Here is a 27,457-nt window from a genome sequence, read left to right as displayed (position 1 = left end):
TCATTTTAATGTAATAGCGACTTTGATTAATGATTGTTATCTTATAAACCTTATCGCATTCAATGTTTGCTAGTTGAAGCTGTCAATGTTTATATTTTGTCAAGGTTAGAGCTTATTTTATGCACGAATTTAAGCCTAAATGTTGTTAATACTAATATTCTGTGATCACCGTATTCTGTTCATATATATATATTTATATATATTCTTATAGTAATCATAGACATTCCTAGGTTTGATATTTTTTTCAAAGCATAATTAAGTAAAAACATAACATTATATTTGATGAAAAAAAAAATAATTGGTATTCAATGCATGTTAATGAAATAATGAATTTTGTAAGCACAGCTTGCAACAAACATTTATACGTGGAACGGTTAATTTTTTGAAAGTTTTATAATTCTAATGTGCAATTTATTTATTTTATGGCTTAATATAATATATTTATTTTTTAGAACTTATATAAATATTCTATAGTCGTATAAATGAAGGAATCGATGTTCCTAAATGTGTTAAACGTTTTGTAAGATACACCAATCGCAAGCTAAATTGTGTACTACAGTAATGCATTCCAACTTTGTATTCCACTTTGTAAATAGGCCTAATGAACTCTGACTTAATGTTGCTTTAATTTGGGAATGTAAATAAAACTTATGTTTATGAGCTTCTTTAAAGAGGCATCAAATCTATATGCCAATGGAAATTATTACAGTGTTGAGACTAAACGTTTTTAAATTAATACATATGATTAATGGGGATAACATCTCATATTGTATTTGTGTTTGAATAAGTAACGTATAACGAAATGTATATGTTTATAATATAATATTTGATGATGTTATGTATACAATTTATTAAACATGGATATATCAATAAAATTATATTTTGTGTATGGTGAAAGTTTTAATTTCATTAACAAACCACAAAAAAATAACTTGCAAGTCTGTGACACATTCAGTTGTTCTAAATCGAATACTTATGGTTGGTATATGGTAACCATTAAAACATTTTGTTATGTTAAATGTTACAATAGAATTGGTTCACAATAAGACGACGCGACAATAATACTAAGGTACAATGTTATAATATTCAATATTTCAAAAGGTAACATGAATGACGATCAGTATCAAACAAGACTAGAAACATTTTGTACTATGAGTATTTATTTACTTATCAACTATATCCACACAATACATCTATTTTGAAGCGAACAAGTACATGACATATCAAATAAAAAGTAGTCTTATATAAGACCAATAATAATAATCCTTAATATGTACGTCTTTACACAATCTGTGGATCGAAGAAATAACACTTATTATAATAATTATGATTACTTTTTAATTTAGTGAGTATAGGGCTGCCATAATGATAATATTTAAAATTAATATAAAGATTATGAAATTCAGTTATATTCGTTTTTGCAACATCATTTAATAAACATTTTACTAATAAAATAATTTCATAAATTGTAATGCTAAGTATTAATCATATCAAAGGGATAAAATCATCATCCCCCTGATGACAGCCCTACGGCAGTGTTATGCAGAAATGATTTGTAACAATAATGAAAATTATTTTGTTTCCGTACAAGAATCTTTTTGAATCTCACATCCTAAGCCGTCGGGAATAATTGACATGATTGGATGTTTTCAGTGTAAACTTCGGTGTAGTTGGTCAAAATAGTGCCTTCTTTTGTAGAGATTTTGTCAATGCAGCCTCTGAAGTTGAAGGGAAACATTTTTTTTGCTTCGATATCTTCATTAACAATTCCGCCTTTAAAAAAATAAGTCACATCAATAAAAAGTGAAAAATACATTATTTTCATTTATATTTTAACTTTGATGTTCAACACCTATAGGCGCGCTTTGGGGGTAAGACTGACTGGAATGCTGTGACGAGAGAAACGGCATGACGGTGTTTTATGCTGAAATTCTACTCCCTTGGGTGTGTTTGGCGCTTATAGAGTATATTACTATATTTAATAATAATAATGTAAATTGGTATCAAATCAAATCAAAAAAATATGAATCAGTATTATGGACCTATACAGTAGCATAATACATCCATAATACTGATTTGTCGGCTGCAACATTTACCAATCCGCAACAAATACTTGATAGCAACAGTTGTCATAACCGTAATAGCCCCACAAGTATGTATGGATGAAATATACTCTGAAATTTATGACTAAACACTTACCTATATACAAATCAGTATCTTCATTGTCCAAATCGTTATAACACTGTTCTTCTATGTAGGACTTTTGATCAACAGTAACGGTTATATGTTTTTTAAATATCAACACTATTGTATGCCATTCCCCGTTTGCCATGAATCCTGCTTGCACTAGACTAGATATTAGTTTAGGTGGTATGGCTAAGTAGTCTCTAGTATTTTGCTGTTTAGATGAGTTATTACAATTTAAAGACCACGTCAGCTTAATGTATCCGTTTTCTAGACCTAAACCTAAATAATCGTTTCCCTGTAAAGTAACAATTGTTTTTTATTGTGTGGAAATTTTCAAATATGATAAAATTTTAATGAAAAAAAAAGGAAAAGGTTAGTTTCATATCTATAAACTTTTTGCAATATTAACTTCTAAAAAAATATTAAGTTTATTGTTATGCTCATATTATTTAGTTCATTTATGAGCTTTTGTAATTATTAGAGTCACACAAATTTGATCTCAACATTTCAATTCAATTCAATCAATAAATTTTTGTTTTTGACGTTATATAATAGTAATTTTATAAATACCATATTAATCCATAGGAGAAGACCGTTAGGTTCAGCGGTGGTGAAATTGAGTGAAACGCGGGAAGGTGTCGAAGCGGCCGAGCTGAGGCGTTGTCCGGAACGTGCGGACGGCGCACGCGATACCGACAATAGGGCTTCTCCGTCGAATTGCGGGATGGTCACGTTTATATCTGTTATGTTTCATTTTCATTATTGTAACTGTTACTTACATATTCAAGGGTGAGATGTAAATTCATTATATTTTTTATTTAACGCTATTGTTTAATTATTTGAAGGAATTTTGTTACAGTCATTATAATGGTTTTAAAAATACCATAGCCATATAATATGCTTTATATCCAAAGACGCATTTTGTGTTAATACAATGTAATTATTTTTTTTTTAACTTTATGATAAATTTGAGAATTGAACTTAGTGGTTATGGTAGTTCACCCGGACTCGAATCTGCGATCTTCAGTTACAATCAATCTGTACTATACCAGTGGAAATATATTTATGCTGTAATTATCCAGTGACAATCGCAGTATAATATAAGATAAACTTATTTCGCAACGCTTCCGCTTCCGCAAATAAGGTTAAGGCTTTAAATATTTAAAAATATATACTTATTATCTACAAGAACATTATTTTATTGTAAATAAATTATACAACTGTAAAGAGTAGCTAATAAATTTTACTGCCAGCTATAACAGTTGAATCTTCACTCAGAACCGGTAAAAGTTTTACCTCAAGTTAATAGTGTAAAATAAATATTTAAAACAGCATTCTTAATATTAATATATTATATGATAGTTTGATATAACTCACGCTGCTCACACCGTAATCCAGTTAGCCCAGCGGGACAGAGACAGCGCCCCTTATAGCAGCGTCCAGTCCCGCATTGGTTTGGACGACACGCAGCACGACGACATCGTAAACTACTACTCAGACTTGTAGCACTGCAAGCGGCACCCTCACAAGCTCCGATATTCTGACCCTCTAAAAAAATCAAATAAATGGAACATATGTCTAATAGAATAATCGAAGGTCGCCTGAGGAAAATTCCGTGATTTATCCAAGCCAATTGAGGGTTTACAATACGAAATGTACCTATTCTGCTAGTCCAATGATGATACAATTGCGGAATTAAAGATACATTGCTTTTGATTTCTTATGTAAACGTACTTAAAGTTACGATATAGTCGAATATCTCTGTTAATAAGTTTCAAAATATTCGACAATCTTAAGAAAGTTTTTTTTCTTATTCACATACGTGATATACTCGTAAAATATTTATGCCAAAATATAAGCAAACTCGTATTAGAGAAATTCTTAATTTTTATGGTTGAAAAGTAGACATACTTTTTGTGAAGATACTTAAATAGAATCTTCTACGAAAAATCAATGAACTATTCTTTTATTATCAGAAGAAAATATGCCAATAATAAACACGAAAATCACTATGGTTATTTAGGTTTTAGTATATTTTATAAAAATTAATACATTTATAAAACAGATCCATGAATAGGAAAAATATAATAATTGTCTATCACGTGACCATATCATGCATAAGATGTTTTGATGTTTGTACATTTTTACGAACGATTACTTTTAAGACATACTTAAAGGTAAGGTATTTAACAATTTTAAAATAGGTCTTACCTTGAATATTCTGTTTTTCAAGTGGCAGCAATATATTGTTAACTTGAAAATTTCTAAGACATCCGCTGTATGATTCTGGTGGTCCAGACATCACATCGAAAGGAAGAGTCGACAAGTCTTTTGCTCCACCTAAACATTAGTTATGATAAATGTTTGTATGAAAGTTCGTCATTTTTGACGTTGCAAATATGGAAATCAGTATTTAGGTTTATATAAATGAGTTAAAAGACACGTTTAAAGCTTTTTTTAAAAGTACTTATCGAAGCAGGTGAAACTAAGTATGATGAAATAAGATGAAACACGAAAGTATTTAATTTACTTTTACATTTGAAAATAAAAATTATCATTGAGAAAATGAATAAAATAAAGAAATAAGTACCTATAACAATAGATGCATCGCTGGCCGTGTGAGGATAGGCATGAGCTAACATCGGTTCAGTGCTCAGTGCTCCGTCGACCCACACATACAGCCTATTACCATAACGACCAGCCTTCACGTTGTGCCATTGCGACATTGACACTACCACCCCTGATCGAACTAGTGACGTCAGACCGGAGAGATGATCTAGAAATCAATCATATCAATCATATCTTTGTAATGTTTGGTTGGTAAAGGGTAGATTATAGTTAAGTGAATCACTAGCAATCGCTTAAAATTCTTTAAATGAATAAAACCACTGATTGGGAATTATCAAATGTCTGGCGTATATATATATATATATGGTATATTTTGGCGGACGAGTATATGGGCCACCTGATGGTAAGTGGTCACCACCGCCCATAGACAATGGCGCTGTAAGAAATATTAACCATTCCTTACATCGCCAATGCGCCACCAACCTTAAAAACTAAGGTATTATGTCCCTTGTGCCTGTAGTTTGCCTCAAACATTCTTCAAACCGGAACACAACAATACTAAGTACTGTTGTTTGGTGGTAGAATATCTGATGAGTAGATGTTACCTACCTATGCGGGCTTGCACAAAGCCCTTCCACCTACTAAAATATCAAAACGTCCTTTGAAAAGAAAAAACCAAAAAAGAAAAGCTTTGGGTCCTAGGTCTTTCTCTATTTGTGTAGGATTGCCATCATAAAAAATGTGCCCATGTCATATTGTATGTACTTATATCATTATTTACCTGTCCATCGATACTCCAATAAGCCGCCTTGGAGCGAAAGAGCCGTATAGAAATGTGGAGTCTTTACAAAAATCACAAGTCCTCGCTCCTTCATGGGTTTGATTTCTGCTTCCAGGGATAAACTGACGCTCGATATAGACCGCGGGTGGAGTGTTAAGTAAGATCTTGTACCGGTAAATAGCATATCTATTGGAACTAAATCTGAAATGATAAAAACTATGTCATGTATTTGTTTATGATTTTTTATTTTGGACACACAATTGACCATGTTTGGGTATATTTTTTTTAAACCATATGTATACGTTTTCAATTACTTATAAAACAATTTTTCATAAAACAAAATTTTGCTTGCCTGATTAATAATGATTTTATGACATAATGGACGACAAAACAATACTATGTTTGATTTGAGTTTAGGTTTATTAAACTAGGAAATAGTTTTATACAAGTATAAATCAATAATTCTCAAAACTTAAATAGACTATAAGCTTTTATTAAGTCTGAAATAAAAAATAAGTCTAAATTCTAACTATAGTTTTACTAGACTGGTTTAACGAATTTACTCAAAATAATCTTCTTTTATTTTTCTAAAAAATAAGTTGTTGCGAGATTAAGCTTAATAAAACTGACCTTGATCACAATTGATTCCAGTTCTGCCATAAGGACAATCACACTGTGCGTCATCAATGGTTATGACGCACGCTCCTTTACACTGCGATCGTGAACTGTCGCAAGGACTGTGCACAGCGGCACACGTCGCACCGAACCAACCTTCGTTACATATACATCTGTAATTAGATTTGATTAAAAAAATTACTCTTGATACTTTGATAAAATAAATAATAATCAACGTTTGACAGCATTCGAATTCTCAAAAGACCTTTTTGATGCCTTTGACCTAGGTGATCAATCTAAATGGTTAATATTTATTATTACTTTTCATGTTTTCCATTGTGCGGTAATAAGCGAAGCCCGAGAAAAAAAATTTAATGAGAATAAAACAAATGAATAACTGTTTTCTAAATGAATTTATAAATTTGAATTTGGAATTCTTAACCAAAGAGGAGATATTTTTGATCAAAGTAAGATTATATCCAGATTAGCTGAAATATTATTTACTAGGTAACATTAAATAGTTAGCAGGGTAGCTACCCATAAGTAGCTGGCGAGTGTATACACACTCCTCGTGGAGCATTGCAGGACTTGGCAGTGCACTGCGCGACCCCACACTGTCCTACGCCTCGCCCCCCCACGGCACCCGCGCCTACCGCTTGCCCCGCTACCTCCCACACGCAGCCGCGCCAGCCGCTGTGCAGCGGGATATCATGGGGCAGATCGCGGAAATCCTTGGATGGGTGACCGCCTACAATTTTTTTTTTATTTTTCAATATTATCATTATCTTTTCAAAAAAAATCATACAAAGCTTTAGCTTAAGAGAGAATATTACACGAGGAATTGGACAAATATAGGTTGAAGAACTGGCCAGAAACTTAGTAGGAGTTTCTAGCCAGTTCTTTTTGGTAGAGTCACTCCAAACCGGTGGTAACCTTACGTTTAAAAGAGTTCTGTAAGCTGAACATTCAAAAGTGGTTCCAAAAACCTTCTTGAATAAAATATATTTAGATTTTTCCTTAAATAGAAGTATGAAATTACCAAGTACATAATCGGTTGAAAGTAGTATTTATGTTAGTGTAGTGTTTATTCGACATTTGCATTATCAGTTCGTTTTATACAATATTCTATTGCAAAAAATAATAAATGAAGAAAATAATAATAATTAAAATTTGCGATTATATTTTATACGCTGTCGACTCCACACCGCCGATAACAGATTCAGCCAATAACTTTACCAATATAGATGTAAGGCAGGAGTGTCATATTGGAGCGGCCGGCGGGCGCGTTCCCGGTGACGTTGAACCGGCCGTCGACGACGAGGCCAGCGCTGCGGCCGCGCCGCCACACACGCACCACGTGGCCGCCGCGCCGCGCCCCTAGCGCGCGCGACGTGAACAGGCGCCGCGGACCTGGCGGGAGCTCTACGTTATTGGTCTATATACTGGTAAAAGCCAGGCAACGAAAACGTTCTGGCTTATCAATTTGCTCTGAAATCGTTGCGGTCTAAAATCATTAACTCAGAAGTCCATCGGACTTCCCTACAAGCCCACTCTCAATACATTTTAACGCCAAAACTTAAAATTTTTGCCTTCCGTTGTAAAGGGTGAGTGAGCTAGTGTCACAAAATTGCATTAGGGACAAAGCATCTTTTTACGCAATGTTGGTGGTACACTGACGGTGTAGGGGGGTTACTATTTGTTATATTTCCAATGTCTATGGTGGCCAGTTACCATGAGGTGGCCCATCTGTTTGTCTATATGTAGGACAAATAATTTAAAAAAAAACTCAACGACACGAACTTCGAGTTTTTGATGCTTACTTGTTCGTGATGCTTACCACTTCCCATATTCCAAGTTAACATAATATAGCCCTTCACGAATGTCAAAGCTATATGTTGACTTTTGGAATCATGTCGTCCACTCTGTCCAACATACGCCAATAGAGCGATCTGATCCATATCCGCTGTTTGAAAGCGCAGGCGCAAATCGAAGCGATCTGAATTTATAGCAGCAGAAGACAGAGGGTACATCACGTACGTAGAAAGTCCAGTTGATATAGGTGATAATGACGGACGAGTTATTTCAACATCTATAAACAAGAAAATAATATTTACCTGTCCTATATTCGTATATGTACTACCGCAGAATGAAATACTTTATTTGAATAAAAATTTAAAAGTTATAAATTTCTTTTCAAGAGAAGATCCCTTTGCCCAGCAGAGGGGCATTTACAGGCTGCCATAAAAAGGTCCAACATAAATTCAAACCAACAATTGTGGCCTAAATCTTTAAAGGACCGATATAATGTTTATTTTGAAGAATTATCATTATATATTTAATTAATTACAATATGTGTTCATTTTTACTATGCACAAAGTAATTAATCCTGTTAATTCTAAAATAAAAACATTACTTCTAAACGATCAAAGTAAAGCTTTTGCGATATTTCATATGACCGTTTATACTTTTACTCAATATCAAGATCACTTACTATACTCGCAAAATATGCCATGTTTGCCGTAAGGACATAGACACAAGAATCCGCTTCCTGGATGAGGAATGCAGCTGCCTCCAGACTGACAGGGATTGTGGTCGCATACAGATTGGTTGCAATGGTTTCCTATCCACCTGTAAACAGTAATTATTATATTATTATGATCAAATAGAGAATGGCACACGTAATTCGTTCTGGGAAATAAATATATTTATGGTAAAAGTAGGCGGATTGGTGAATCAGCCACCTGATCGTAAGTGGTAACCATTACCTATAGATTACACATCGGTGCCGTAAGAAATATTAACCATCGCCAGTGCGCTACCATCCTTGGGCACTATGATATTATATCCCTTGTGCCTGTAGTTATTCTGGCTCACTCAGCCTTCAAAAGAATACCATATTATTACTGTTTGGCGGAAGAATATCTAATGAATGGGTAGCACCTAACCAGACAGACTTGCACAATGCGGTCACCAAGTACTATCTAGTAGAATATGTATAGGTATACATAGAAATCCAATATACAATCCATAGAAATACAGCTTTGATTGTAGATCAGATCAATACTTTTCAACATACCCATTAGCGCAGGAACAAGCATAGCTATCACCTCGATCACTACACGTGCCTCCGTTCAGACACGGTGAAGATAAACAGGATAAAGATGAACACTCTGTAACTGCAGCCGCGTCGAAAGCGTCTCTAAATATATCACGTTTTTCACCATTTACCTGAAATATAATTCCTCAGAATCAAAGTAATTTTATAATTTTTATTACTTAGTATAGAAAAATATTTAAAAAATAACAGATTTTAGGGTTTACTATTATTTTCCAAGTGTACTATATTGTAGCTACAGATAAAATTTTATTTGTTTGTAATGATATATTTTAGAGATAGTTACAATCAAGTCCTTTATGCACCCAACAAATGGTTTGTTGTCAGAGTGATTGGTGTATGGAACATTTCCAAAGAATAAAATAGTATTTTTATCGAGAGACGTTAAGCTAGCGACTTGTCCTCCGCTCATAGCCACAGTATCGTTAAGACGAAGAGTACCGTTGCAGTGGTTTTCTTTTAAATACAAATCCAACCTGTAATTTTCAAAATTATTAGTGTATTGGTAGTTTAAGCAATATTTGGAACTTTTCAAATATATATTTGAAATGTACCTCGTTTCAATTTTCATAAGATATCCTTTATTGACGTAAGTTTTTAGTTCACTTAAAAGCATTGTCTGGTAACCACAAGAAAACTCAAACTTTAATAAACCAAAGTTCATAAAAAGTTTCATATATGACCCTTTGACTATATCCACGTGCATTATTTGTCCATCGGTTATTAGAGTTTTTGCATTAAATTGTATTGCTATTGAAGTAGAGTTTCTGACTTGATGAGATATAAATGAATTTCCATCGAATGCAGCTGATTTTATGATAATTTCTTCTTCGCAAAATCTCCCGCCATAATTAAAAAGACAGTGACACTAAAAATTAGAGAAATTTAGTTATGCACAAATGGAAATGTTGATATCCTCATGATCGTTTTCTGATATAGTGGAAAATCTTATTAGCGACTAGCCAACGCTTCCCAATCACTCTCTTAATGTGACGGTCGGCAATCTTTAGTATCGAAGAATTCTTAAGAAGAAACAAAATAAAATTACATCCATCATCCATAATCCCAGTACCTCGAGATCTGCAAACTACGCTAAAGTGCGTTAAATCTTGTCGAGAATAACGTTGGAACTGAAATCACTTGATAGATCAAGGAAACTAACAAAATTATAAAAAAAAAATCATACGTACTCTAATACCATGTAGTCCGTTAATGCAAGTTCCATGATTATTACAAAGAAAATCTGTACATTCTGAGTGACTTGGGTATGATTGTGTAGTATCTTGTTCAGTACTCGATTCCATTGTTTCAGTCGAATAAGCAGTAGATGTGTAATCTGTAAAGTCTATGGGCGTATCGGTAAACATTTTGTCAGTGTGTGAATCAAGTTGAGGGCTTGTGGTAATAGTATCTATCTCTAGCTTTGTTGTCGGTTCTGTAATTGACATCGTTTCTGTTTCCGTTGCATTTTCAGTTGTTTTAGTTGTCGATGTTTCTTCATTTGCCAATGTTACTTGAGTTGGTTGTTTAGCTGTTATAGACGATGAACTTGTTTCAGTCGACGAAACAGTTGTTAATTCAGGCGGTAAGTTTATTGTGGATACGTTATATTTTATACAAGAGTCAATACATTCTGTTGTGGTTTCAATTTTATTATTGTCACTTTCTAATGTTCCTTGTGTTATTAATGAAGTTATGGTTTCTGTTGTTCTATCAGTCTTTATTGTTGTTGATTCTGTTAATATTGATGTATCTGTTACCATCGTAGTTATATTTGGTTCATCGATTTTAGATATATTTGTTGTAGTGCTTATTTCTGTATTTGTCGATGACTTTTCGGTGGTTATAGCAACAGAAGTAATAACAGTTAGTGGATCACTGGAAGTCTTGAAGGTAGAAGTTTCCGGGATAACTTCAGAAGTACCAGTGTCTGTACTCATGTTGTATTTAGTAAAATCAATTGTCGTTATACTACCTGTAGTTGTGGACTCTGAATATGTTGTTGAAAAAACAATAGTTCCATTATAAACCGGATATAAAGTTGGGCTCACGTACTCACAATCGTAACTCTCATCATCAAGTATAAAACATTCGCATAAAGCTCCAGTGAGCCTCGGTGGACATGAGCATGTAAAGTTATCAACACCGTCGATACATGTGCCTCCATTCATGCACCTAGAATTTAAAAATAAAACACATAAATAAATTTATCAAAACAGGTAATATCGAAAAAATCAGCCCCACTTAACAAATAAAAAATAAGCTAAAATAAGCTAATCAATAGTATCAATTTAATTCCTGTTACAAATTTTAAATCATTATTATTCTATCTAATTAGTTATGAGAAAAACACATAATCACCTCGGCCCTAGGAGACACTCGTCATATTGCAGTTCGCATCTTTCGCCGTGATAGTCAGGAACGCAATAACAAATTCGGACGCCATCTTCCACCACGCATAAAGCATTATTACTGCAAGAGTCTTCGTCGCAAAACTCAATTTGAACTTCACAATCTTTGCCTGTAAAACCTAAAAATAATTTCAAGCATTTATATTATTGAAACTAAATAAAACACAAATCACTTTAAATACCAGTCTAATTATTTACCGTAAGCACATGCACACATATAATCAGCGTGCACGTCAATACAAATCCCACCATTTTTACACGGATCAGATTGGCATTCGTCAATTTGCTCCTCACATTTTGTACCTGCCCAACCTAAAAAGTTAAATAAAATTTAGATCCAAATTATTTTGACAAAATAATTTAAAAGAAAATGTACATACTTATGTCTGCCTGAAATACAATGAATACTTGGCTGACACGCTACCGCGTGTCTAAATATGAGTTTTCGTGTGTGCTTCATTTGTATGTGTTGTAAATGTGTGGGTATTTGTGTGCGAGGGTCAGACCGATTAATGATCTAATCGTTTAAAATAATTACCTGCTGAACATTTGCAATAAAATTTAAAGCCAAGTCCTTCTATACATTCTCCGCCATTATAACACCTCTCCTCTTCAGTGGAGTTACAAACGGCAACGTCCAACTCACAATGCTCTCCAGAGAAGCCGGGTATACAATGACAGATATATTCGTTTGTCATGTCGATACATGTGCCGTTGTTTCGGCAAGGGTTGGATTCGCACTCGTTGAAGTTGGTTTCACAATTATCTCCTATAAATTTAAAACAGAGGTCAAATTATCAACAATTCCTAAACCTACTGTATCCAGAAAATGGTCCTAATTCCTAATATAAAATGCGTGCTTGAACTTCAAAATTTTTGTTAAATCAACATACTTATAACCATAGATCGTATATATATTGACATGATAAGACAATTGCTAGTGAGATTTCAATAACATTTGAATCGTCTTACTTAAGAATTAGTTATAATTAGTTCTAAACATAACTTCTGCCTTTTTAACGGGGATGATAATAAAAGTATGTAGATTTAAAATAAAACTATAATATTTCTTTCTAATATAAATTGTTAATAATTTTGTTTTCTTCTACAATATGTAAAGCATCTAAGCAGATACCAAGTTAACTTTTGGGCTTTCATTATTTTTCTAAAATAAATAGCGAAAAACATGCCAGCACATCAAAAATTACACAAGGATATTTTTTAAAAGTTGCAATAGAAACAGGATTATGTGACGCCTGATTTTAAGTGATTAGTGCCTATGGACATTAATTTGAGAACCAGGGGAAATACTAATGTCGACCTTTGAGGTAGAAATATAAAAAAGGCAAGGAAAGCACGACTTTAGACCATTTAAAATTAAGATACCTATAAATCCGTCTGGACAAGAACAATTGTAAGTAGCGACACCGTCAATGCACACGCCACCGTTCTGGCATGGGTTCGACCAACACTCGTCCCAGTTCGTTTGACATTGCACCCCGGTGTATCCATCGATGCAATAACAGGCAAACGTGCTTAAATAATACGAAAACATATTTACGTCCGATACAGGTTTAAGATATTAAATATCCTAATAAACTAATGAAGAAACTAAAATATTTATTTTTAAAAATATCTGTCCTTAAAAAAAAAACAATTTTTATAGCCAATTTTTAAAAACAATTAAAAGGTTTTTATAATAATAATAAATTTATAAAACATATTTTCATTGAGGGGTGCGAGCTCCTAGGCTGTGAAACTGTACATAAATAATACATATACTTTTTCGATTAAGAATATGAAACAGGATACAATTTAATGTTCTTCGGTGACATGAAAAGACAGTATAGCTCTAAACTGCTGTACCTACGCAGTACGTTTAATTAATTAATTAATTATCTTCTTAATAAATTTAAAGCTATAAGTATACGCTTAATTCATTTATTATATATAAATATAATATAACCCAATATAAATGCGTAAAGTTGGTGGTTTACTTGGTGGTAGGGCTTCGTGCAAGCCCGTCTGGGTAGGTACCAACCAACCATACCAACTCATCAGATATTCTACCGCCACATAACAGTACTCTGTATTGTTGTGTTCCGACTAGAAGGGTGAGTGAGCCAGTGTAATCACAGGCACAAGGGACATAACATCTTAGTTCCCGAGGTTGGTGGCGCATAGGTGATGTAAGGAATGGTTAATATTTCTTACAGCGCCTTTGTCTGTGGGCGGTGGTGACCACTTACCATCAGGTGGCCCATATGCTCGTCCGCCAACCAATGACATAAATAAAAAAATTCTTAATATATATAAAATAAAATATCATGTCCGGTATAATGTACATACTTAAAAAAAAAAAAATTTTTTACCTGTTTATGTCATCAATGCAAATGCCGTGCAGGCAAGGATTGGCAAGGCAAGCGATGCCGGCTGACACCACTGGTATCGCAACAAGAATCCAACATAGAAATTGTAATTGTCTTTCGTGCCTATCTTTATACATTTTCTTAAAATAATTTACGATAGGTTGCTAGGCTGCATGGTTAGCATCATTACTTTAAGTGCAATATATATTTATTTTAACCTACTTATTTAAATGAGCAATGTATTAGTAAAATTTGTTACTATTTAACTACGGTCACTATAAAAAGACTCACTAAAAACGTCTTTCTAAAAAGTTAGTTTTTATTAAGATATAATTAAAACTTTTCACGTTAACTTTTGCTTATTTCTTATACATATGTATAATGAAACTTCACCATTTATTTAATATTTGAAAACAACTAAGCAATGAAATGTTCTATTATAAATTTAAAACTGTTTTATTTAAATAAACACAGAAAAGTATGTCCGTATAATACTTAAAAGACTTTAAATAGGCCTATATAGGTGTGGTTTATCAAACCTATATCGCTATAGCAACCGTGAACACAATACTCGCGGTCAATGATGCCATTATTATTGACATGACATTTTATGTTATGCTCCTAATAATTAAATTTGATAGAAAATTGCTGTGATATTTACATTTTATTTTCAAATTGAGATTAAAATACATATGTAAGTATATTTATTAACCGTCAAACTTAGTCACACTCAACGGCGGTTGCAATTAAGTTGCCGTCTCGAAATATACGTAATGCAATATTTTTTTTTATTGATATAGCATTAATTTAAGATAGTATTAATATAGGGTAATAATGATAATGATGACAATGATGCTCACAACTAACAAAAACAAATACTAACTGGACTAAAAATTGCGAATGAATTGTCACTATATGTTCATTATGACATCATGGGTATCTTCAAATACAGACTTGTAACGAAAGGACTTCTTTAAAAAGAAATTCAAGCACCCTATAGCCAGGGCCGGATCTACCACATGGCTTTTTGGGCTTCAGCACAGGGCACCGTGGATTCAAGGGCAGCACAGCTAAGTCAAGTCAAAGTCAAAAATTGACGATAATGCGAAAGTTTATTAAGTTAAACAGATCGTATTTTTTGCAGCCCTGCGAGTCCTGCAATTAATCAAACCCATTCAATTAATTTCATTCAAGTCCACGTTCAGATATGTCTTAGGTGGGTCCCTAAGTAGTGTTAGCCCAGGGCCACCTAAACTTACGGTCCTAATTCATAATGGCGCGAAAATTATTTTAATTTATAGCTAATTCTTAATATAATTTTATTATTAAAAGAAAATAAAAGCATTTAATAATTATATTTTTTTCAAAATTGCCGCTTTTTTTCTATATTTGATATTCCAACCAATGACGAAAAGTTATGTTATGAATAACCAATAAAAATTCAGTCATCTGTTAGAAACTGACATTATACAATAAAGTGCGTTCCAAAACTTCACCACGATGTTTTCAGTGAAGTAAGTTAAGCATTTGGATTTAAATTCAACCTTAAAAAAAATTGAATCATATTTAATCTTTATGCTTAAGTATTGTAATATAATTTTGTAACTATTATGTTGTATGTATTAATTTAATAAATAAACGACTCTTTGATTTTTGACGTACACGATTTTCGAACGTCACTATGAAGGCCTTCAAGATGTGGAAGGAGCTTGACGGTGGAACAATAGATCTAGATTCCAATTAGAATTTTGCTTAGTCAGTCATATATTGCGGCTTATTATTAAATTTTATTTTACTGAATAACTTAGTGACAATTCTACAATTAGGATTAAACTTTAAAAGTGTTAGTTTAATTTACGTTACTAAATAAAACCTTCTAAAAATGGATCCAGGCATTCTTTGTTTCCACCATTGTGAACACAAAGTTTTTTGTACCATAATACCCGAAAATTGCCCTGTTTGTCAACAGAAACTAGATAGATACGACTATAATCTCTTGCCATTTAGGTATGTAGAATTTTATTATATGCGATTTAATTACATCTGACGAAATAAAGTTGGTTGCTAAGCACCCTATTTTTTACAGAGTACCATATCCTTTCGTGAAAGCCTCTCAGCATCCACGAGCAATCGTCATGAAACCCACTCATGGGGATTTCCTCAAGTAAGTTTCCTTATTTTATGTGAATTAAAGCAATATTGCTCAGACAATTCCTTGAAAATGACTCACATCCCTTTTAGATAAGAATACAATATGTCCATTGTGTTTCAGTGACTATTATAATTCCAAAGATTTGCATATAGGGGTCACTAACTCTCAAGGGTATGTAGTGGAGTTCAGCGAAGAGGGCATCCGTGCCGTTGACCCTGTAACTAAAAAGTGGAGTGAATGTGAAACAAGTGTAGACTGGGATCAATGTCTTTTGTTAGAACAGTTTGATGAACTGTGGAATGAGATCTGGGATAGTGTCTTATTAAAGGTAATTTATTTTATTTCTGTTTATTAAATATTATGTTAGTTATTTTATGATATTGTAAGTTATAATAAATATTTTATGCAAAAAACTGTGAAGGCCTGGTTGTTAAAATCTTGAATCTTAACAATTGATTCCGAGTTTAAACATGGCAAATAGAACTAAATTTTGACATGTTTATAATTCGTTTCATGATTGGTGGCGAAGAAAAACATCTGAGTGAGAATCTGCCACGAGTATCCCTTATTAAAGCAGCATGGTAGAATAAGCTCTGAATCTACATCTCAAAAAGCAGAGGAGCCCTCAGCCAGGCAGTGAGACTTTATGGGCTGTTTTTCTATGAAAACATAATTTTTTTACTTACACTTTGATTATGACAATAGTAATAATATATCTGTGATATTAATTTTCAGGTGAGCCAGAGATCATTATGGGAGGCGGACAGGTATAATGAGGAGCGACACAACTGTTTTACCTTTGTACTGGCATTTTTACGAGCACTTGATTGTGGGGAATTGTCAGAGAGAGCACGCGACCCTAAACTCTTCTGTAAACAGTATGTGGTCCCGCGAACTTCAGCTGCCGGGAAGTATATATCATTATATAGACAATTAAAGAGACAAAGCTATTTCATACAGAAACAATGATAGCTTATTTGAATTTACTTATAAACTGTATGTATTTATTTATTGTCAGTTCAGTATTATCTGTGATTTCTCATATTTAGATAAGAAACTTTGAAATTAAAATGCATTTACCTAAAACCAAATAGATTACGTTTGAGTAATTGAAATTTCTCGGTTATTTAAGTAGTATATATTAATTTGTCATCTATATTATAGATTAATTTAGAAGTATTTTCTTCAGAACTATGTTAAATAAACCAGTTACTTTAAATTTATAAAAAAGGTATAGTCCAATATCTTTATAATTTTTATTAACTATTAGAAACATAACAAAGGCTAAAAGGCTGTGTTATTTTTTCGTTTTGTAAATGGACCAGGCATATTTGATATAATTATACAAAATTAGAATAATTAGAATTTTTTTAACATCACAACAAAATTTCATACAGGCCTAGTGTTAATTTTTCATTTAATTAGAAATTATGTAATATCCAGTCTAAACTTCCATACTATATTAATCTTCCAAATGCAAATGTAATCAAATAAATTAGCTTAAATATTGTAAGCTGAATGTAGGTAGCACAAGTCAAATATTCTCATTAAAAATAAAAATGCTTTTAATAAGTACTCTCATAAGATAGCTAATGTTACATTAAGTAAATGTTGCATATCCTTCTATTAGTATTAATCGAACTTTTATTTCAATATATTGAAAACAATCTGATAGGTGTCCGTAAGAAGTTATGTGTAGTCAATTAGTGTTTTCTAAACATTTACATTTATGACTATCCTATAAAGTTCTCATGTACGCTCAAGTCGTTCCATATTCATCTTCTCTAAGGTAAATGTAGTGTTTTGATGGTGTATTTTTCTCTTTATAACATATATCATAGTATAAATACAAGTGACATTTAAATTAAGAACCGAAAAGTTGTCATGATATCTGTAATCATAAAAAAAAATCATAAGAAACTAAATTAAGTAAGGAATCTTTAAATTAAATTCATGAATGTATTAATTAAATGGTGTTAGTGTATAAGGTGTATAACATAAATTTATTTTTAAAGTTTAAATTCCTTTCAGCTTATTTTATTAATCTGTATTATTAATGCCCCATATAGTTAACCAAAGTATAAATGCATAGCATGTGAAGGTAATATTATTTAATAATGAGCTGATTAAATTATTATGAAATTTGAGCACAGATATACGATTTGATGTCACCTAGGATCTTAAATTTCGAAAAAAAATTCGAACTCGAATAAAAGATCTCTTTAAAGCTGAAAAAAATTGTAAAGCTTGCATAAAGAATTAACATGGAGTTGCTACAACATCGAAATATATTAATTTATTTATATGTCCCGCAAACATTCATACTACATATTATAGTTGGAGTATGTAAGTTAATACTATGTTATATCTTCTCAGCAAGCTTAGTTACATTAGGACTATCTGTTCTTGGTTCTACTTATGTAGACAACCCTTTTACACTTTTATAACAAACATGGGAAAAAAATCTAAATCACAAACACATTGAACTAGTCAAACCATTCTTTATCTCATCTTAATTCCCTAATCTGTATAATCTTATATTCATAAAAAATAAACGAATGCGATAATATTTGGTGGTAAAAAATTATATGTGAGACCTGAAATTTAATATTGTTAAATCCAGCCAGCAGTGACTTAATTAATAGAAAAAAAATACTAAGATATAAATAACTATAAAACATTAAAACTGAATGCAAACTTATTTAAGATTTTATTTGCATTAAAAGTTTTGTTTATAATTAAGTATTTTTATAATAATTTATTTATGTCATAATAAGAATAAAACAAAAATAATGCCAAATCTTTGTTCCAATAAATAACTATTTGATGTAAATAAATTACATACATTTTCTTCCATTCCAATGTATTTAATAAAATATATTTAATCATATGTAATGGTCTAAAGATACAAGTTGGTCACTTTTGAATGTCAAATATACTGCCATAATTGAGACTTGAAGATTTTATAATAATAGGTTTAAGTCAGTACAAATTCATTGGAATTGCTTTGTCTCAGATGTAGATACTTGATTTTTAAATTAGGCTTAATCAAAGACAAGACACAGGCTTCATGATTCTCATGCACTTGAGTTATTCACGGTTCTGAGCATTCATATGTATAGTCAAGTTGAATCAAATCACCTATTCCACCTATTTACATGAAATCTTGCCTAAAAATTTAAAACTTGCCTATAAATATGAGTGTTTGTTCCTATTATAATATTTATCTTTTATTATTGTATTGATCTCTAAGACAATTTTTCTAGGTGCTACAATTAGAATAAAAAAATTGTTAAAAAAATTCGGTACTTTTTTATTTTCTATGTTTTGGAAATAAAGGGCATAATTTATTGAACTTTTTTATTTTATATAAATTATATTTCACAGCAAATTAAATTATAAAGAATACTTAAATAAGATATACATAATAAAAGTAAGTATTCCTAGCATATAGTGATTTATTGCGTCACTTTTATCGGTGCGGATTCTTCGCCTACCCAGAACACGGCGCCATTGAGAGCAATAGTAGCTCTGTAAAAAAATATTTATACAAATTTAGTTTAAGACGGTATGTTTTTTTTCATATACACAAAACTTTATAGTATTTTATAAATTCTGTAATATGTCAAAATTCACCAATGTTTTTTAATTAATTTAAAACAAATTTTGCACATCTTTGACAGATGACGTAAGTTCCATTGCTTTCCATTTTTTATGTTTGAAAAAAGAACTTTATTTTATGGTTATGTAATAAAAATTGAAATACAATTATTCGTTCACCTGAATTTGATGATATCGTTGAAGTCAGCAGGTGGAGTCCATGTGAAAGTCACTGTTTGTTGGTCGTCCTTATGCTCGTGCTTCTTGTGTGTTACTGTGTCCTAAAAAGAAAACAAATAACATAAAAGTAGTTGTTTTGTTTGCATAACGTAATAAGGACATATTTTTCCTTATTAACTTATGTACGTTATCTGACGAAACATGCTAATAAATTAGATTCTACAATTAAATATGGCTTGATATGGATCTCTCGGGGCTCCAGTGGGGGTCCCTCAAGGATCAATTCTTGGTCCATTTATATCCTATAACCTGCTACATCTTATAGGTAATAAACTCGAGATAGTATTGTTTGGTGATGATACTTCTTTAATTTTATTATATAGGAAGCATTAGATGCTTTAAAAACAAAAGATTCTGGATATTACTATATTAATTAATAAAGGAATTTGAGTTTAAGTTGAGTTTGACTCTAAGTTCCAATTTGGCCCCATATTAATAGATTGGCGAATAGACTCAACTCTGCAGCCAACGCGGTAAAAAAAATGATCTCTTGATTGACGTAGATACGGCTCGCCTAGTGTATTTTAGTAATTGCCACAGTGTAATGTCTTATAGCATTCTAGTCTGAGGTAATGCAGCCGATATTAATATCATTTTTGTATTGCAGAAGAAGGCTATTCGTGCAATTCTGGGCCTAAAAAACGTTGAGATATATATTTAAAGAAATTAAAACAATGACTGTCGTTTCTCAATTTGTTTTTGATAGTGTTATGTATGTACATTAAATATAAATAATTTATCCAGAAATTGTGACGTACATACTTTTAATACTAGGAACAAGAATAAACTTATTATTCCAAGTACCCGATTACACAGGGTTAGTCATTCTGTTGTGGGGCAATGTATATGTTTTTACAACAGGATCCCAGAAAACGTTAAAAAAAAATCAATTGTATAATTTAAAAGAATCGTTAAAGACATTTGAGTGCTAATGGATATTACAACATTAATGACTGCTTAGTTGATTGTATACCTTGGGAATGAGATAATCGCCTCCAGGCTGTTTCAAATAACGAAAAAATATTTATTGTTATTGTACATTGTTATTGTTAAATCAATAGGTGTTAAAATGAAATTAAAAAAATAAATCTTGCTGAGTTTCTTTCGCCGGTTATTAATTTCCGAATCGTTGGTAGATTTTTGAATTTCAATAAGCAAGTGCAATACTTCTATATTGAATAAAAATTTTTGACTTTGACTTTATAAGTTAGACCAATAATTAACATTTTTATCGATTTTCTCATCAAACTATTGATCCGATTTGTATCGGAATGAAAAACACATTAAGCTATATTGGTTAATATTTTTCGTAGATAATAAAACAGTTGAATATAAGGAGCTAAGTAACTAATTTACTTTAACATTCAAGAATTCCTCGGCAGTCGGCACACAAAGGTCTAAGCCGCTTATTATGGACTACTATAACCGAAGATTGCAACATTCAAGGCTGATAGTAGTATATGAGGTCGCGCTTGGATGATGTGATTTATGATGGTACCTACTGTCGAAATGTATTATGTAATTATTAAAATACATATATTAAGGAATCCAATTATGTTAATAACATGCCTATATTTGACCTCAGCTATTTTATGTTCATAATTTAATAAATATCAACATTCACAAATGATTGCTCAGCACGGGGTGGCTGATTAATGAGAAAACATTCTGTTGATTGATGAATGAATGATTTTATTGTACGCTATCTACTAATACTAATTAGTGCAAGTGTGAGCGCAAACAGAGCTCTAAAATATCTACTCTTACGTCCATGATCTGTTAAGAGGGCATATACGTGATTTCGCGAAAGGGAAGAAGTGTTCTACTAACGTCCTGGCTCCTGCTACTGAAAGACTCGCCCTTTTATTCGAACTAAGCTAGCCATTAGAGCAATGAGGCAAGCCTTATATTTGTTATATTATGTTTGCTCCACAAATCAGAGAGCTTAGAGCGTGAAGGTCTCTAATAAAAACAGGTAGGTATATAAATGATTATAATCATTTTTTTACAATCAAAAAGACTGACAGTACGTGACATGATTTAAGCGTACTTAGTAATGACAAGGAAGTAAAATGAATGAAACTTATAGACCTTGGTGTAAAACACTTTTCAGTCATGTCATGCTCATTGAATTAATAGATTAATTTGTATATATGTTTTAATTTATATATGTATGTTTTATTAATAGATTTTTGATTAAAACATATATACTTCCAGCGATCGATTGAAAACGTATTTGTAATGAAAAACAGAGACAACAGTACATTCATATCAAGAATTATTATCCAATATTTATAAGAAAGCAGTCATAGTATTTTTTATTTTGCAGATAAATATATTATAACAAATTCTTATAAGTGCTTAGTTTCATGATATGTCACGTTTATAATTATTCTTTTTGATGCGTTTTTTTTTTTTTAAATATAATGAGTTCATTATTATAATAATATGCGATTACAAGTTATTTTATATAACAAGATAATTGAAGAAATGTTGTAATTATTGCCTACATTTATGAAAGTTTGAGCCGTATTATTTCAGCAACTGGAAAGCAAAGTAATATTAAAATTCATTTTATATCTACTTTTTAGTAATAAATTATGTATGCTGAAAACGAAAGCAAGCTTCATTTATAGAATATTAAAGATATACCGAGTAATAGAATCATTAAAGAATATTTGAAATACAATTTTTGAAATACAATATTTTTAGGCAACACAAACATTTCTGTAGTTTTTTCGATCAGAAAAATGTATTTCTAATAATGTTTATTTCGGGATTTTTATGTTAAGCAGTGTTAAAGATATTTTTTAAAATTGGGTGCTCCTTTTACGTGGTTATATTATAGACCTATTCACTCACTGGATGTGGCTCTCCAGGTTTAATTATTATTATCTGCGTGCATTAACATGAATGCATGACGTGCTTACAAGAAATGTTAGTGTAGTATGTGAGATACGACTAAGAGTAGGGTTTACTGGGTACAAAGGACAAAGGATGGTTGAAACAGATCGATTTTCTCTTAATCGGTTACGCGGTTGTGAAGAGTTCAAAGGGGAAACGGAGTGGACAGCAGGTCTAAACATGAAATCAGTACCACGTAGCTTCCCGCACGTTGTCGTTATGTGCAGGATGCCACCTTGTCTTTTATTACTCGAAAGTAAATATTTTTCTTCTAACATTAACGCTTATATAAATTGTATATTAAAAGTGAATGTATTGAGTGTGTGTAAAAATACTAATTAGATTATATTTGTTAAATTTATTACTAAGACGAAGACATTTTCACATGGAAGGGCGCCTTTGGGTGTGAATAGATCTATAATAGAATCGTGTATGGTGTGTTATTGACTTATATAGAGACTAATAGCTACAACAATGTCTTTATGGATTCGGTCAAGGTGGTTAACTTAATGATATACTCATTCGAAACTATATCAGTGTATAATTATGTAAACATATGAAGATTCAGCCTCATTCATTCTTGCAAGATTACGGTTTTCAACATTCGCTGAACATATTCGGTTGGATTCATGTGTTCTAGCGACTAAATCATGTCGGCTTAAATAATTTAATATTTCGTGTTTTTTTTTTATTATTTTCTTAATAAGTGTGAAACAAGAGTAATGAACTTATCATTACTCTTGTTTCACACTTATTCAAAATAACTCATCATAGACAATGAGATTTAGACATAGGCCACTTTATTTTTTTTACTATGTACTTAATTTGACATATTTGAAGCGTTGGTTGTTAAATAAAAGGAACGTGCGGAATTAATCTATAAAGTTGAGGAGTTTGTTTGTTTGAATGTGTCAATACAGATATTGTACAGTAGATCCAGAGATCTATTTGTAGGTACAAATTGAAAAAAATATTTTTGCGTTAGATAACCCATTTGTCGTGAAAAGTTTTATACATTACAAAATAGGTATATAACATTATCATAGATCCACGGAGAAGTAGCATTAAACTTAAAGGCGTGAATATACACCAATAGACATAAAATAGTTACGTTGCACCTTTTTTCGCAATCGTTACCGATTTTTTTTTTTAAATATATAGTAGTTAAACTACATGATATCATATATACATTTTTTTTATGGCATTGGTTGGCGGACTAGCATTTGGGCTACCTGATGGTAAGTGGTCACCACCGCCCATAGACAAAGGCGCTGTAAGAAATATTAACCATTCCTTACATCACCTATGCGCCACCAACCTTGGGAACTAAGATGTTATGTCCCTTGTGCCTGTGATTACACTGGCTCACTCACCCGTCTAACCGGAACACAACAATACAGTGTACTGTTATTTGGCGGTAGAATATCTGATGAGTGGGTGGTACCTACCCAGACGGGCTTGCACAAAGCCCTACCACCAAGTATCATTTCCATTTGTTTAAAAAAAATAAATAAATCATAAAACAGAAATAAAAATAATTATGCAAAGTATGATCTGAATTGGTGGTTTTAGCTTATCGCTCTAAGATATCTATCAAAAGTATTTTACATTTACATCGGAATATTATCTAAAGGAATATTAAAAAGCCTTCGGCTTATATTAGCAGAATATCTTTTTAAATATTTACGAACCATTTTTACGTAGGTAAATAAATACGGAAAATACATTGCAACCCCTCTGTCGCCTTATAAATTAATGGATCTGTGACACTTTTTTCTGCAATAACAGCACAGTGTAAGGTTTACTTGCAGCATATATATCGGTAGGTCCAATCCAAGGTCAAGGACATGTCTAGAAAATAAAAAATATGTACTTACGCCATCAACGCCGCAGTTCATTGTCTGGGCAAGAGGGTGATTGGGATCTACTTTGAAGGTTCCGACGATTTTGTCACCAGCTCGCGCTTGCAACATAATCCCGCGAATAGTGTCGTTAGCAGTTTTACCAGAAATCGTCACTTGCATGGGAGTACCCGCCTTGACTTCCTGGAGGAAAATTAAGAAATTAATTTAAAAATTTATAGACAATGACAGTATTTTTTAATTTAAATAGATATTATAATAATATTTATTAAACACGATGATAAAAAATATATATATAGGTGGTACAGAATCTGGTTTTATATAATATATTATATTTAAATCAAGCAATCTTGATATTTTACTTGTACTTATTGTACTCATATACTTTTACATACATTTTTTTTCTAAATATGTTCTAATAAAAACACTACGTACTTATATCCAATTTCAACCACATGAAGACAAAAGTCAAATAAACAAAATTTGACAACAAATTGACGCGATATCATTGGTCGAGCGCTAGAACAATCTATGATATTAATTATGGATTTGCATTTTGAACGTCGACAAGGCTTTGGAACTGAATTGAAACTTTGAGAGATAAATTCAAGTAAATATAAGTACTTAAGTGGACAATATATTGTACACTACTAACGTATTAATTTGAAAATTGCTTGGAATACGTAATTCTAAATTTTCGATTTCAAACTGATTGGCTTTATATTATTTTGTTAATACTTTTAATTTCTGGTATTACATTAATATAAGATTGTACCTAATTAACTAGGTATATTCGTGCATTACGCGCATTTAGGCGAATACAGGCTAAGTGAAAGGATATTTTAGGTTGATTGTAGATATAGATATACAATACCAAAATATTTGATTCGGTTTATTTACTATATAAATAAAAAATAACACAAAATACTTGCTTATGAAATTTAACACAATATTAGACAAAATTATTAAAAATTAAGTAAATACGTCTTATTGTACTCACCTTGGTGCTTGTAGTAATTATGTATGGTGAGGCTTTTTTTTGAGGAGGAACGGGATGCCTTGGGATCATGTCCTTGCAAGCGCTCTCGGGGGCACCCACGGAATATCCTTCCGCGTACGCCACCACAACAAGGATCATAGCGAAATATGGGAACCACATCTTAATTTTTTTTCTGTAACAAAGTTATAATATATTTTAAACCTCCTAAGCATTATACAGTAATTTCACCCAAAAACATTCAAATCAATCGAAATTCAAAAATAAGCATGTTAAACTCGGTCAGGGTCCTTTCTGTTCTTCTTATCCCAAGCAACGTTTTCTTAGAGACTGGTTCTGTATGTGTTGAAACACCAACGGATTGACGGTGATTGCTTAAATATGCAAAATAAATAAAACTTTACGAGACTAACGCTAAATTTCTATATACGATTTATATGTATGACATGACCTTCCTATACCTATGTGTAACTTAGTTACATACAATTAAAGTTTACCAAATATAGCTAAGCAGTATGTTAAAAAAATGGAATGGTAAAAAACTTTTCAAAGTTAAGTATGCGAGCAAAAAATTCAAGGAACAATTTTAAGTGTTTTGTAATTTCTATTATAAAAACATATTAATAATAAAATATTGGCTCGTTTATGTTCTCACCTACGATTATAAAAATATAAAAAAAAAAGAACCATTATTTTAAAATATATTGTGTTATGTACAAAATATAATAAATTTAACACAATAATTTTATACGTAAATAATTATTATTCTGATTTCTGAAATAATACAAAATTTTATAGTAACCTCAATCTATAACACATTAAAATTATCTTTATTAATTTATAATTAACGGTACTTTACCTTAAAGTTACACGACGCGAGGTGCAGGTTACGTTTTGCGTGAATGGATCACAACGACGCGACCTCGCAAACTTTCAAGCTATATATCGACTGCCGCGCTGTATTCGCATTGGAAGGGCGCATCGTCAAAGACTGTTTTATACAGAACATACAAAAATATTAACCTTTTATTGTATTAAAGGCATGATAGACGAATAATTGACATATATATTTTTTTTATTTCGATTGGTTAATTCATTCTAACGAATCCCCCAGGCTATATAATCAATGGTAACCGTAGTTTTTTCGAAAAATACTGGTCTTTCTTCGAAACATAATTAAATAGGTAGTTAATAATTAAGCATTTTGATTAATACCTCTAGATTCAGTTATTGAATTGATAAATGTATCGAATAAATGGATAATGACCCATTTACATAACATAAAGGATCTACACAACAGTTTTAATATTATTTAAAAACGATCATTTAAGGTACTGGATTATAGATTATAGTTATCGAATATTTTATTTATGTAAACCTTAAAGTATTACTATAATAAGTAGGTACATCTGCAATTTCTTAATCTATATTGTAATTCATAGAAGCATTAACAATTTTTGTACTTTATTCTAGACAATTTATGTGCTGGTAACTTTATCTTTATTGCAATATTGTTTTAAGCTTGTACTGGTATCATCTTCTTTAGTTTTATTTTTTGGACTATTTGCATTATAAAATTAAATTTATTGTTTTATAAATGTAGTAATTTATAAATAATGTTATTGAAATTTTACTAAACTTTTTTTTTCTTCCCAA

General features: G+C 31.6%; 3 protein-coding genes across 3 annotated transcripts; 1 reads left to right on the top strand and 2 right to left on the bottom strand.

The window, feature by feature from the left end:
* Positions 1 to 1,445: 1,445 nt before the first annotated feature.
* LOC125076918 (protein eyes shut) lies at positions 1,446 to 14,183 on the bottom strand. Its single transcript, XM_047688655.1, has 20 exons — positions 14,050 to 14,183; positions 13,064 to 13,212; positions 12,216 to 12,446; positions 11,876 to 11,989; positions 11,628 to 11,796; positions 11,027 to 11,441; positions 9,821 to 10,134; positions 9,492 to 9,501; positions 9,228 to 9,379; positions 8,643 to 8,779; positions 7,989 to 8,240; positions 7,388 to 7,561; positions 6,740 to 6,899; positions 6,167 to 6,324; positions 5,537 to 5,737; positions 4,778 to 4,963; positions 4,399 to 4,527; positions 2,758 to 2,927; positions 2,200 to 2,482; positions 1,446 to 1,773 (listed from the first exon to the last, which is right to left on the bottom strand). Exons 1-20 carry the CDS (start codon positions 14,181 to 14,183, stop codon positions 1,613 to 1,615), a joined length of 3,699 nt encoding a protein of 1,232 aa, XP_047544611.1. The 3' UTR covers positions 1,446 to 1,612.
* Positions 14,184 to 15,752: 1,569 nt separating this feature from the next.
* Positions 15,753 to 18,854, top strand: LOC125076969 (MKRN2 opposite strand protein). The gene is made up of 4 exons (XM_047688727.1): positions 15,753 to 16,053; positions 16,133 to 16,210; positions 16,319 to 16,526; positions 16,934 to 18,854. The coding sequence occupies exons 1-4, from the start codon at positions 15,929 to 15,931 to the stop codon at positions 17,165 to 17,167; spliced, it is 645 nt and encodes a 214-aa protein (XP_047544683.1). The 5' UTR covers positions 15,753 to 15,928; the 3' UTR covers positions 17,168 to 18,854.
* Positions 18,855 to 19,548: 694 nt separating this feature from the next.
* On the bottom strand, positions 19,549 to 26,733 carry LOC125077004 (putative defense protein Hdd11). The gene is made up of 5 exons (XM_047688775.1): positions 26,661 to 26,733; positions 25,805 to 25,976; positions 24,820 to 24,987; positions 19,979 to 20,079; positions 19,549 to 19,729 (listed from the first exon to the last, which is right to left on the bottom strand). The coding sequence occupies exons 2-5, from the start codon at positions 25,961 to 25,963 to the stop codon at positions 19,657 to 19,659; spliced, it is 501 nt and encodes a 166-aa protein (XP_047544731.1). The 5' UTR covers positions 25,964 to 25,976; positions 26,661 to 26,733; the 3' UTR covers positions 19,549 to 19,656.
* Positions 26,734 to 27,457: the final 724 nt, after the last annotated feature.

This window comes from Vanessa atalanta, chromosome 3 (genome assembly GCF_905147765.1).
Source record: "Vanessa atalanta chromosome 3, ilVanAtal1.2, whole genome shotgun sequence".
Taxonomy (NCBI): Eukaryota; Metazoa; Arthropoda; class Insecta; order Lepidoptera; family Nymphalidae; genus Vanessa; species Vanessa atalanta.
The sequence above is the reverse complement of the archived record's forward strand: the minus strand, read 5'-3'. Positions and strand labels throughout refer to the sequence as shown.

What these genes read in the sequence shown, in the direction of transcription:
- LOC125076918 (XM_047688655.1), bottom strand. Translation starts at nt 14,183, where the DNA reads ATGTATAAAGATAGGCACGAAAGACAATTACAATTTCTATGTTGGATT. An exon ending in GCTTGTTCCTGCGCTAATGG is followed by an intron (nt 8,780 to 9,227) that starts GTATGTTGAAAA and finishes TACTGTTTACAG; the next exon opens with GTGGATAGGAAACCATTGCA. An exon ending in TGGCATATTTTGCGAGTATA is followed by an intron (nt 8,241 to 8,642) that starts GTAAGTGATCTT and finishes TCTTGTTTATAG; the next exon opens with ATGTTGAAATAACTCGTCCG.
- LOC125076969 (XM_047688727.1), top strand. Translation starts at nt 15,929, where the DNA reads ATGGATCCAGGCATTCTTTGTTTCCACCATTGTGAACACAAAGTTTTT. An exon ending in TATAATCTCTTGCCATTTAG is followed by an intron (nt 16,054 to 16,132) that starts GTATGTAGAATT and finishes TATTTTTTACAG; the next exon opens with AGTACCATATCCTTTCGTGA. An exon ending in GGGATAGTGTCTTATTAAAG is followed by an intron (nt 16,527 to 16,933) that starts GTAATTTATTTT and finishes ATTAATTTTCAG; the next exon opens with GTGAGCCAGAGATCATTATG.
- LOC125077004 (XM_047688775.1), bottom strand. Translation starts at nt 25,963, where the DNA reads ATGTGGTTCCCATATTTCGCTATGATCCTTGTTGTGGTGGCGTACGCG. An exon ending in TAATTACTACAAGCACCAAG is followed by an intron (nt 24,988 to 25,804) that starts GTGAGTACAATA and finishes ATTTTCCTCCAG; the next exon opens with GAAGTCAAGGCGGGTACTCC. An exon ending in AACGATATCATCAAATTCAG is followed by an intron (nt 19,730 to 19,978) that starts GTGAACGAATAA and finishes ATTTTTTTACAG; the next exon opens with AGCTACTATTGCTCTCAATG.